This window comes from Pinus tabuliformis, chromosome X (genome assembly GCF_031772625.1).
Source record: "Pinus tabuliformis cultivar Carrire ecotype Pingquan chromosome X, CPIR1, whole genome shotgun sequence".
Lineage (NCBI taxonomy): Eukaryota > Viridiplantae > Streptophyta > Pinopsida > Pinales > Pinaceae > Pinus > Pinus tabuliformis.
The window spans coordinates 1,144,501,864-1,144,514,946 of record NC_142308.1 but is presented as its reverse complement, the minus strand read 5'-3'; the positions used below and the strand labels follow the sequence as shown (position 1 = coordinate 1,144,514,946).

Here is a 13,083-nt window from a genome sequence, read left to right as displayed (position 1 = left end):
GGAGACCCCCTCTATGTTGGTTGTATCCAACACCATCAACAACATGGTATAAGCATTTGTATGTTTGGTTCATTTGTTGTCATTGGCATTGGTTTTTCCTAGTTTGACAGTGGTTTCAGCCTTGCCTTATCATTTGTTGGATAACTATGGTGTGATGGGATTCATTTCTTGGTTGAGCTTTGGATTGCCGAAAGGTTTTGGAACCGGGTGAGGTCGTCTAGGAAAATTCCTAAGGGTTGGGGGTGGAGATGGTTTTCGTTGGTAATCCCTTGACAAGTGGGTGGAGACAGGCAAATTCCTCAAAGTATGGTGAAGAAATTCTGAGGCATCCAAGCTTGGTTTGGTTTTGTGATCTTGGGACCGGTTTAGGTGAGATCACGATAGTTGAGGGTGGAGGTGGTTTAACCTTTGGAGTCCCTGGTTGATTATGTCTTGGTTTATCCCATGATATCCCACATTCATGCTTGGAATATGATGTAGAGGTGATTGGTTGAAAGAAATATTTGGTTTAGCCCATTCTATGGCCGAGTGGTACGTGGAAGTCCCTGACTTGGTTGGATTTTGTATAAGTTAATAAGAGCTATTCTTCTAATATAATTAATGAGCACATGTACTTGTTATTATGTTGATTTGATGGCTGATTTGTCATGGTTAATATTCTGGTTATATGTTGGTTATAAGCACGATTTTATGATGTGCTCTATTCATTGCTCTTGTTTATGATTTGATAAGTATTTGAATGGTTGATGAATGCATGGGCTAACAAGTGTTGTTGCAACTACTTGAGAGGGAATTAGACCTTCTCGGTGATTTTCAGCTAAAGTACAAAGATTTATACTCAGATATGCATTCATGACCTATAGCTTACATGTTTACCATATGTTTGACAAAATGTCTAGTGTGTTCTAGGCAGTCTAGGTCAAGTTTATGATCCAATTTTAAATGTTTAGCTTTGCCATCATGTTAAATGTGATTCTGGAAAGTTACAAAAAGTTCTGGGCAATGGTCTAGAGGCTAGCCTAGAAAAGTGGCTCAGATCTTGGAGCCGCAGGCACAAAACTGGATCCGAGGTCATAATTGCATGGAGCAAGGCTTGTGAGTGCGGTTGGAGGCTCACAACCACATGGAGGAAGCGTCAAGGGTGTGGCTATGGGTCTAGGTAAGAGAAAAAGGGTTCCAACTTAGGGATTGGTCACCTGGGGTGGTTGTTCAGCCTCTAAGTGATTCTTGGTCCTGAGGAAGGTCAATACGTCTCAGTTGTAGGCCCCACTTCCTTAACTGGAACTAGGAGGTCGGGTCATGTCATAGTAGCACTCCGCTTCACATTTACCTGCAGGGCTTGTAAAAGTGGTAAATGAGAGGTGGTGGGTTATAGGAGAAATCAACAGTCTTAATTATCATAATTAGTAGATTGGAAGTTGTGTTCAATAAGGGAGTGAAGAGAAATCAAGCGAATATGGAGACATATGTTGCTCAGTCTAGAAAAAGGAGTCAGACACAATTGTTCAAGCCTTGGAGGTACCTAAACAAGTTACATATTTGAACAAAGTTCTGGGCCATCTAATTCAAATCTCCTAGATAAACTTAATTAAAGTATTGCAAGTATATTTTATTGTTGGATATCTTTTTTAAAATCTACAGTAAATGTCAATGTCAATATATAATCAGAAGGTCTACTGAGGGTAGAGAAGCTTTGTTTTAGAGAGAAATGTTCAAGGAATTACAAAGATATCTGAAAATATGGTAACATTGGCTCTTTTTGATATAAAATTCTCAATCCATTCCCAATTTCTACTCTTTAATATAAAATTCACTATCCATTCCGACAAGAAAAATATCTGAACGTATATTACAAAAAAGATAAAAAGATAATTGTTGCTTCAACCGTGCTTTAGGAATGGCAATTTAAAAAAATTACTATGGGCGTGACAGATTCCATTATTATATTGCCGCAATTCATTCACACCCACTACATTGTTCGAGCAACCAAACAAAGCAGTTCCTAAACAATTATGTGCAGCACCGGATTCAAACCTAAATGCTAAAAACTAATTGGAAGAGTTTAGTATTGTAATGCAAGACACATGAACATGCATCTGGCAAGCCCCGTACCTCCCAACATTGATTATGAATATTTCGTGCAAGTGTCTGCTGGGATTAAACGTCATGTTTATTCCACAGAGAGAAAAGAATGCGTGACAAGGTATCGCTATAAAACGCCATACTCACTGCTCTTGTCTCTTATCTCTATTTTATCTTCTCAAACACTGCTGACTCTCAAATTCTGGACTGGAAATATCACTTCATCTGGACCGCAGGATTCTACACTTACAGCTTGGTATTATGTTTTGAAATGCTTGTTATTGCCTCCTGAAATGCAGATCCTGTGCAGCTGAATTTCTTCTTTTGCTTCTGCGACTAGAGATCAGAAAGCTTGAATAACTCATTTGTTGTGGTTATTTTTGCACCGACTTTATATCGTCCTGCAGAATTTGGGGGTGCGGGATTTGACGATGGGGAGGCCTCCTTGCTGTGACAAGAGCAACGTGAATAAAGGGCCATGGACTGCAGAAGAGGATGCAAAGCTGCTGGAATGCATTGCCAGGCACGGCACTGGAAATTGGACATCTCTGCCAACAAAAGCCGGTCGGTACTATACTGCGACTTTTAAGTTTTTCCTGGTATTTCATTTTACTGATATATTTGGAGAAAAGTAGGGCAGCTGATCAGTTGAGTGTTAATTATTCTTTATCTTTTATGGGCCCTGGGTCCTCTCTCTGTATGTGAATAATAATATTTGTTGTCATGCTGACATTTGAAATGTTTTCATTAATCATTATTCCAGTGTGAATAACATTTTAAAGAAATACAATTGAAAAATTATTTCTTTACCTTCTGCAACTTGAACTTGAATGGAAAATTTCTCTAAAATTTAAAATCACGGAATTATATGAAAATTGTAACATCGAGTTTTATATTTAAACTTGTAATCCCATTTATCTGAAAGATATCTTTACTTTCAATGTCATCAAATTTTAAGAATACCGTTAAGCATTCTTTAAGATTTGTTTGTTTTATTAATAATCTTTACAGTGTAATCATTTTTCAGTGGTATTCTTGAACAATGTACAGAGCATCACATTCATCTCATCTTTAATTTTCTCTTTATTTTTAATAATACCGTTAAGCATTCTTAAGATTTGTTTGTTTTATTAATAATATTTACAGTGTAATCATTTTTCAGTGGTATTCTTGAAGAATGTACAGAGCATCGCATTCATCTCATCTTTAATTCCAAAGAATTAACATGCAATCTTCTGATTATACTTTTTTCAAGATTCCCTATTATTTCATTACATTCCATCACAATTTCAATCATTATCGTGAATTGCATGTTTTCTCAGTACAATCTTGAATAAAAGACAAATCGTTTGCAACCTTTTTTTCTTTGCCATTTCAAACTTAACAAATCGGAGCTTAAGTGAATCTGCTATTTGTATTGTATTCTCAGTATATGGTTGCTTATGATTCTTTAAATTTCTGGAAATGCATGTATTGCACGGATTTTGATGTCTGGAGATCAGAAAATTATTTCTTCATTTTCTTTTTTGGGATATTTACAGGGCTAAAGAGATGCGGAAAGAGTTGCAGACTGCGATGGACGAATTATCTTCGTCCCGATCTGAAGCACGACCGTTTTACAAGTCAAGAAGAGCAGCTCATTGTGAACCTGCATGCGGCCATCGGAAGCAGGTTTGTGTCGTTGAAAAAACGGTTTCGCTTATTGCACTCAATTGTCATGTGAATCCCCGAGCTTTAGGGTTGTTAGCATTCTCTTACGTCATTTACCGTGCAACGCATAACGAATTGCGCGTAAGCCCTGACTTTACCCGAGCCAAACTAATGATTCCCCTCTCAGTTTACGAATTGCGCGTAAGCCCTGGCTTTCCACGAGCCGCACTGAAGATTCCCTCTCTCCATTAGCCAAAACAGCTGTCGCCTGTCGATATGATGATGTCAGTCGTAGATCAGATTAACCTCCCCCACCATTTTTTTAAGCAGAAATCAAGGCTGGGTTTAACGAACAGTTTCAACAGATTTTTGTGGTCCTTGTCCTTTTACATGCTCAGAATTCTCTGCCCATTTACACGTTTAGAATTCTAAGTCTGCAATAGTTGAAATTAGGGTGTAATGTGAGTATATACATACCAGGGAATGGTCCAGAATCACGTATCTCAAAGGCTTTTTTATAAATCTTTCAGCGCTACACCGGTAAGCATTTGATATATTGTTTTTCTTAAAGTTTAAGAAATAAAACTTTCACGTTTAGCTAACATTAAAGACACAAATAGAGACAGTGATTGCAATGCGACTGCCAAGAAGTGATTCTGCTGAAGGATCTTTTGCTTTTTCCTGTTCCTATGGTTATTTAAGAAGGAAAAGTCTAAGATTCATAGTTTACACTATTTTGAGAATGAAAAGCAGTGATAGAAATGATCTTAGATGTTTTGGGGTTGTTATGCAAATAGTTTTGATTTAAACTCGGTGAAGGTAGAGATTGTGTTTGAAACTATCTTCAATATTATGATGAGGGCATTACTGTGTGAACAGTTCAGGTTTAAACTTAGCAGATGTAAAACCTTTTTGTACACGAGAGGTATTGTCATGCAAACGGCCTGGGTGTAGTAACTTTTAAAAATGACTTTCCCTCAATTTCTCAAATAAGTTTAATAAACCAATCTTGGCTACTACTATCCTCCAATTGCTTGAGGAACACAATATTGTTTCTTAGACTTAAAACCACCATTTTCACTTTTATTTCTGAGAATGGCAGAGAAAAAATAACATTTCTTGCTCTTCATCGGGCAAACTTGACAGATTTGGTCAAAATCCGATTTAGATAATCAACTTTCTTCGTCAATGAGGAAGAATTATTTCCAAACTCCTGAGAATTGCTCTGATTGGTTATCATGTTCATTCATATGTTTTGCAATCAGTCTTTCTAATTCTTGCATGATTGCAGTATCCTCCACCTCCGTCTCATCAAAAGCCAACATGTTCTTCCCCAACTTCTATATGCTCCTATTTTTGCTATTTTTTATTTTTATTTTTTTTTTCCGGTAGAAAATATCGCTACTTTTTATATAGTAAATAAAAAGGTAGTACATATGTATATATATCCTGGATATTTTCTATCTTTCCATCTTGGATTACATAATTCAGAGAATTCTTTCAAAATTATAAAACTTTATATCAAATTATCAGTTTGAGATTGAATTCCTTTGCTGCACAAATTTGATTTGTTCAAAATTTTAGTAGTAACTATAACAAAAAAACCTTGGATATTCCACATCTTGTGGCATAAAAAAGCATTTCATTCTTGTCACATTCTGAAGCATAAAGAATCTTTCATTCCTTTCTGTCTTTATGGATAATTGATAGTGCCTACATTGGTCATGACACCCTTATCTATAAAAAATAAATTTACTTGTGTCCCTTGCTATGCCTTTTTTTGATAGCAAACCAGTTGAGTTTTGTTCTCTATACATATGATCAAAATTTACTTGTTGAAAGGGCTCTTAAAGAGCTTTAATGTGATTCATCCAATTGATTAATATAAGAGGATTGAAATCATTATGTCCCTTGACCCATTCTATTATGCCCTTGGCATCTCCATAAATTTGTATTTGATTAATTCCTAGCCATTTGGCCGCAATCAATACTCCCCACAAAGCAATAATTTCAACTCTACTATTGGATCCTTTCCCACCTTCCCACCAGAAGTGATAGAATTTATCAGTCTCAATATAAATAACTATTCCACATCCACATGCTCTCCTAGCACAAGCACTGTAAAAAAAACCCACCGAAAATAATTGCCATAGCTCTCTAAGTTAATTTTTTGTAACCTTTACTTCCTTGCATCGGCCCAATTTTGTTGAAATAGGCGACTGCCTTGTTAATATCCTCATGCGCCTCCAATCCTTTCTGATCAAAGATGATAGCATTACGCCTCCTCCATATAGTCCATAAGATATACAAATGAAGCGCCCTAAACCAACGGTTTTTGGTCCATGCTCTGATACATGTAGACAACATCTGAATAGGTCCCATAGGTGATGTTTTAAAATAACCCAACACCGATCCCAAATTGCCTTTGCATAAGGACACTGAATAAATAGATGATTTATATCTTCCTCTCCCTCCCTACAAATAATACAAATGCCTGGTCCATGAAAACCTCTCCTTCGAAGATTTTGTCATGTCAAAGTACAATCATGTATGGCTAACCAACTAAAACACTTAATTTTGTTCGGTATGTTCCATTTCCAAATGAACTGAAAAAATAGTGGTGTATTATGGCCCTTTTCCTCTTTCAGCAAACTCATATCATATATATATCTTTAACCACCGAAAATCCTTTTTTACGAGAACCTGCCTAGGTCATTTGATCCTCATTGTTATTTAATGTGATCCCAACATTTCTAAGAGTAGTAATATAATCCTCCCATTCTCCATAGCATTCTACAGACAACTCCAAATCCTCTGCCTTGTACCACTCCTGTAAATCCAGATGATGAGCCCTATGATGAATAATCTGATTGAGGTGAATAATCTCTTTTCTATGGATATGATTGAGAATCCGTACTGATAAAGTGTGGCTCCCATTCATACCTATAAGGGCATCTAAACCAACTTTGATCCTAGATCCATCACCCACTGACCAACGCACATTTCCCAATAGAAATTGTAGAATTTGAAACATACTTCTCCAAATATATGATCTCTCACATTTTTTCCTAGCCCCATTAGAAATCCATGTCAAAAAGGATTGACCATACATATATTTGTCCTTGATGATGTTTGCCCAAATACCTTCTCTCGCTACAACCTTCCACATGTTTTTAATGATGAGAGCCTTATTGAAAGTACCCGGATCTATGATCCCCCATCCTCCGACTTCTACAGGTCTTGCAATAAGTGACCATCGTGCGAAATGCATCTTGCTTGCTTTCTCTCCATTATGAACCCCTATCCATAAGAAACACCTCACAACACATTGAATCTTTTTGATTATTTCCATTGGAAAACGAAAAAGATGCATCAAATATACGGAAAGATTTTGTAATATAGATTTTAGCATAATCAATCTCCCCATTGACATCCATTTATGTTTCCAACAATCTAATTTATATTTAAACAACTTATTTTTGCTAGTTGCTCAATAATTCTTTAGTTTTTTGAGGCACGATGTGAAACTAAAATTCTATAGAAGTTCTCGTTTTAAACGTGTTAAAACATACAATCTCAATTATAATTTATGTTATTTTCCCTAGCTTCCATATGCTCTGATTTTGCTAGTTGATTAATGGTTCTCTAGTTTTTTGAGACACTTTGTGAAGCTAAAATCCTATAAAGTGCTCCTTTTAAACATGTTAAACATATAATCTCTGTTATAATTTATGTGAGAATTTTTGCTAGTTGCTCAATGATTCTTTAGTTTTTTGAGGCACAATGTGAAACTAAAATTTTATGGAAGTTCTAGTTTTAAACGTGTTAAAACATATAATCTTGATTATAATTTATGTTATTTGCCTTAGCTTCCATATGCTCTGATTTTGCTAATTGATTAATGATTCTTTCCATATGCTCTGATTTTGCTAATTGATTAATGATTCTTTAGTTTTTTGAGACACTCTTTGAACCTAAAATCTTGTAAAGTACTCGTTTTAAACCTGTTAAACATATAATCTCTGTTATAATTTATGTGAGAATTTTTGTCGGTCTAAAAATTGGTTTTTAAGTTTAAAGCTCTAAACTAATATAAAACATTTTCTCACTGCTACACAAACATCTTTTATAATTTCAATTTACATATTTTGTAAACTCTCTTGGACATATTGAAATTTTACTTATCTATATGATATTCCAGACTATGGAGAAGCATAAGCTTATGTTTCGTATTTCCTTTTACGTTAAAACTCATTTTCTTCTTATTCTTCTGAACCGTACTTTATTAAACGTAAAATTTTCAAAAATATCACTCTCACACCTATTGTCTTATTGAAATTTTACTTCTTATCTATATGATATTCTAGACTATGGAGAAGCATAACCTTATGTTTGGTATTTCCCGTTAAAACTCATTTTCTTCTTATTCTTCTGAACCGAACTTTATTAAACATAAATTTTTCAAAAATATCACTCACACCTATTGTCTTAATAGTACATTAGTTTGAGAAATATACATCATAATCCCTGTAACATTGGGCCGTTACTATTTCCAATTTGGTTTGAAAAATATGTATCACAATCCTTAGAATAGTGGGGCCTGTGCTTTATGATTCACCGTATGCGTAGAAAGCACGCTAATTTCAATTTTTTTATTTACGGTCCATGAATGGCGCTGGGTATTCTTGTCTTTGTATCGATGTGGTGGTCTTTGATTCACCGTATGCGTGGAATGCACGCTAATTTCAATTTTTTATTTACGGTCCATGAATGGCGCTGGATATTATTGTCTTTGTATCCATGTAGGTGGTCTTTGATCGCTGCACAGCTGCCAGGACGAACTGACAACGATGTGAAGAACCACTGGAATACTCGCCTGAGAAAGAAGCTCTGCGGGATGGGTATTGACCCCGTGACGCACAGGCCCATATCACAGATTTTGGCTGATTACGCAGGCAACGTGGGGCATTCAGGGGGAAGTGAGGACCAGATAGCCAAGGCCAGGATCAGCTGCCTCAGCAGAGACTTACGCACTGCATACGCTCCAACTAACACTGGCACCAGCAATCCTCACCAGCAGCAAGATCAAAACCAATATACTCTTCGGCCTAATCCCCTGAAAGCCCCCCACAATGATGCTTCTAGTGGCCTTACTGATATGCATTCACAGAACAGTTTTTGGGATCTTCTCGCTCAGCTGCATGAGATTAAAACTGTGGCCTCTGCATCCAAGCAGCCCGAAAAAAACCCAATGAGCAATCCCTTAAATTCAGTTGAATCCAAATCCATATCTGCGGCTGGTGAGAACAGTAGCGATCATCTGCACATTGCCGACAATAATTCACAGTTCACCTGGGGAGAATTCATCTTGGAACCTGACGACTTGGTTACACCTCGGCCTCCTCCGGAGCAGTCATGGGATTTCACAGCTGAAATTTTCTCTGCGCCCATGGGGTTATCGGCCTATCATTCATGCCAACTACCATCTCAGCTGCAGATGCCTCAGAATGCAGAGAATGCAGTTATACCCACTGCATTGACCCATGAAAATTACACTATAAACTCGCAAATGCAAGCGAGTCCCAGCTACAGTGCTGGCAGCTGCTGCAGCAGAAACGAAGTATTGGGGTCTGCAACATCAGATTTCTCCTCCTCGTTTGATGCTCTGCTACTCAATTCTGAAGGTTCTTTGTTTTGGGAATTCCCAGACCTAGAAAACTTATCTTGAGGTTTCACTTCTTTGTTTTAGGAATTTCCAGACCTAGAAAACTTATCTTGAGGCTTCCCTTACTTTTCTGTTGGCAAGGTAGAATTGAAACTCATAAGACTTGTGGTTTCAGGGAATCTCAGATAGAGTTCATGCAAGAACTGAGAATTGAAAAGGGTTAACTGTGATAAACTCCCAACCCGCTGGATTACACCCCAACAGACTTTAAGCTTTAGAGTTCAGTTCTGTACTAAAGTGTGCATGAACTATGCAATGTATATAGAAATATATATTACCAAAATAACCCAATCTTTTGTTAAGAATCCTTATCCACATAAAGTTATTCTTGAGTTTATTTTTAAATCCCACCCGAGTAGGTCGATAACAATGGTGCTTTAGAAACCAAAATGCACAGATAAATGGGATCAGAATAGGTTTACAACACGCACAAATTGTAATTGCTTACATATCGTTAATTACAGATCACCAGAATTGGGAATGATGTTTCAGTGCTATATTGTCTTATATGAGGATAACATAGGTTGGCTGATGGCTACTGTCCATAAATGTAACTCTGTAAATGTAGCAAATGCTTATGAAGTTTTTGTTTGAATTGCTCATGGTTTTCAATTGTTTTTACAGAGTTTTCAACTCACTTACAGCGGATTGCTAATATTAACACATACTTCAAATAGAATGAATTGTTTGACTAGTGACTACTTTTGCATGTAGTGAAGGCGGAGCTATAAATTTTTAAGACTTGGACATCTTATGAATTTTGAATAGACCATTGTTAATTTCAACCTATCCATACATAGTTCCGCTCATTTTTTAACACCTGTTCTTACAAATCTACGTAATACTTTCAAATTGCCACTATACAAAAATCTAGTCCTGAAATTAACATCTCTTCGGAGCTATGTAATCTAAGAGTCTACTTTCAATGGGAATTTCTTTAGTCCTGAAATTAACATTTCATAGGAGCTATGTAATCTATGAGTCTACTTTCAATGGGGATTCTATGAATCGAGGAACGAAAAGCCGATAGGAATGATTGCAACAAAAATGCGCGTGGAGGAAGAACCTTGTCCCAAGATATTCCAAATCCAATCGAATTTTGTGGAGGAAGAACCTGATAAGTATTGCATGGTATATTTAAATAGAAGACCATGAATTTTAAGAAACTCTCTAGCATGGAAAAACCAACGGCAAAGCGGAGATTGAGAGATGTTCATAAAAATCGCTTGCACTTTCAAGACGTTCACACAATCCATGACTTGCAATGACAGCCGCAGAGATTAAGAGATGTTCATAAAAATCGCTTGCACTTTCAAGACATTCACACAATCCATGACTTGCAATGACAGCCACATTTCACAGAAACACAATTTAGTTTATCGGCTAATTGATGATATATACTCAATGATATATACTAGAAATGTGGACAGTTACACTTTAATGTGTACAGCTACATTTCAGACATACAATTTAGTGTATCTGCTCATTCATTATATATATAATTAGCACAACTACAATAAGAAATATGGTTAACTAACATAGATCCATTAATTGATGATATATACTCAATGATATAGACTAGAAATGTGGACAGTTACATTTTAATGTGGACAGCTACAGACATACAATTTAGTGTATCTGCTCATTCATTATATATATAATTAGCACAACACATTAAGAAATATGGTTAACTAACATAGATCCATTTTAAATACGGATTTAATATGAGCCAAGAGGAATCAAATTTCGTCACCTGATTTTTTTTTGAATGAAAATACATTGTGTTATTTTTCATCGTTTAAACTGTATATTTGACTGTTATATAGATTATATATAGGACCAAATAAACATTTCAACTATAATATTTTTTATTTTATTTTTTCATGATATATACATAATTTTCTATTATAGCAGACATTATTTTTCTATTTAGAGCATAATTTATTTTTATTTTAAAGAGACATGTCTCAACTCTATGGACGGATGGACAAACTTACACATCCCTTCATAATGGGTTGTAGAATGAGCCTCTCGACTGAACTAGCACAACCACATTAGGAAATGTGGTTGACAGATTTTGATTGACATTATTTCCTTATGTCAATTGGCATATAAAAAGTTAAAAATGTTCATGTTGGTTGACTATGGTTAAAAATGGTTGTCAAGAGTCAATGATGGTTGACTATGGTCGCTGAGTGTTGTTGATGGTTGATATGGTTGACAAGGTTGACCAAGGTTGAAGAGAGTTGAATAAGGTTGACCATGGTTGACTGTGTTAAATCATTAATGGAACAATTTATCTATGTTACTTTAATCTAGCAATGTTATATTAATGTTGATGATTGCCACATTATTACATTCATGTTACATTAATGTTGACCATGGTTATTGTTACATTAATGTTACAATAATGGTTGAAGAGGGTTGATGAGGTTGACCATGGTTGATAAGGTTAACAATGGTTGATCGAGGTAGACCTTGGTCTAATGAGGTTGACCTTAGTTGAGTATGGTTGGTTATGGTTGACCTTAAGTGACCATGGTCAATCATGGTTAGCCGTGATTACCGTGGTTGACCAAGGATGTAGATGATAGATTATGGGGGATGAAGTGTGACCATGGATGACCATGTTGACCATGTTTGACCATGGGTCATCATGGTTGAGCCTATTTGACAAGGGTTGACTATGGATGGCCATGGGGGAACATGCTTGACCATAGTTGTCAACATTTAACTATAAATGACTATGGTTTAGCATGAGGGCTATGGTTGACCATGTAGACCACCCTGCCATGTTTGACCATAGTTAATAGTGTTAGCCATGTTGACCATGCTCAAGCATTGTTTAACCAACTTTATCATGGTTGACCATGTTGTCTACGGTTGTTTATGGTTGACAATAGATGAACATGTTGACCATGTTTAACCACATTAGTAAATGTGGTTGACCATCTAAAGTATGTATGGCCATGGTGACCATGGTTGACTATAGTTGCGCTGGTTAGAGCATGGTTAACTATGACTGAACTTGTTGACTTATGTAAACCTAGTAAACTCATTAAACCTAGAAAATATAGGTAAAACTATGTCGACCTAGCTTAACCTAGTAAGCATAAGTCAACTCGGTAAGCCTAGGTCAACCTAGTTGACTATGGTTAATGTAGTAGACCTAGTAAACATAGATCAACCTAGTAAACTTAGACAACCTTAAATCTAAGTCAACCTTATAAACCTAATAAACCTAGTTCAACCTAATGAACCCCGTAAATTTAGATAAACCTAGTAAATATAATAAACCTAGTGAACTTTGGTCAACCTAGTTAACCTAGTAAAACGAAGTCAACATAGTAAATGTAGGTCAACCTGATAAATCTAGTAAACCTAATAAACCAAGTAAATTTAGGTCAAACTACTAAACCTAGGTTTGCCAAGTAAACATAGGTCAACCTAATAAACCTAGTTCAAACTAGTAAATCTAGTAAACCTGAGTTAACCTAGTAAACCTAATAAATCTAATAAACCTAGCAAACCTAATAAACTTGGATCAAGCTAGTTAGCCATAGGTGAGCCTAGTAAACCTAGGTCAACTTACTAAAGATATCAAACCTAGTAAACTATTTAACATA

The 13,083-nt window shown here is 36.0% G+C and overlaps 1 protein-coding gene across 1 annotated transcript; it reads left to right on the top strand.

Moving 5' to 3' along the window:
• Nucleotides 1–2,282: 2,282 nt before the first annotated feature.
• Nucleotides 2,283–9,916, top strand: LOC149143922 (transcription factor MYB16-like). The gene is made up of 3 exons (XM_089448384.1): nt 2,283–2,646; nt 3,624–3,753; nt 8,539–9,916. The coding sequence occupies exons 1-3, from the start codon at nt 2,514–2,516 to the stop codon at nt 9,458–9,460; spliced, it is 1,185 nt and encodes a 394-aa protein (XP_089304510.1). The 5' UTR covers nt 2,283–2,513; the 3' UTR covers nt 9,461–9,916.
• Nucleotides 9,917–13,083: the final 3,167 nt, after the last annotated feature.

Excerpts from the sequence above, each read along its gene's own strand:
- LOC149143922 (XM_089448384.1), top strand. The coding sequence starts at position 2,514 with ATGGGGAGGCCTCCTTGCTGTGACAAGAGCAACGTGAATAAAGGGCCA. Across the intron at positions 2,647-3,623 it reads ATCTCTGCCAACAAAAGCCG|GGCTAAAGAGATGCGGAAAG; the intron begins GTCGGTACTATA and ends GGATATTTACAG. Across the intron at positions 3,754-8,538 it reads CATGCGGCCATCGGAAGCAG|GTGGTCTTTGATCGCTGCAC; the intron begins GTTTGTGTCGTT and ends GTATCCATGTAG.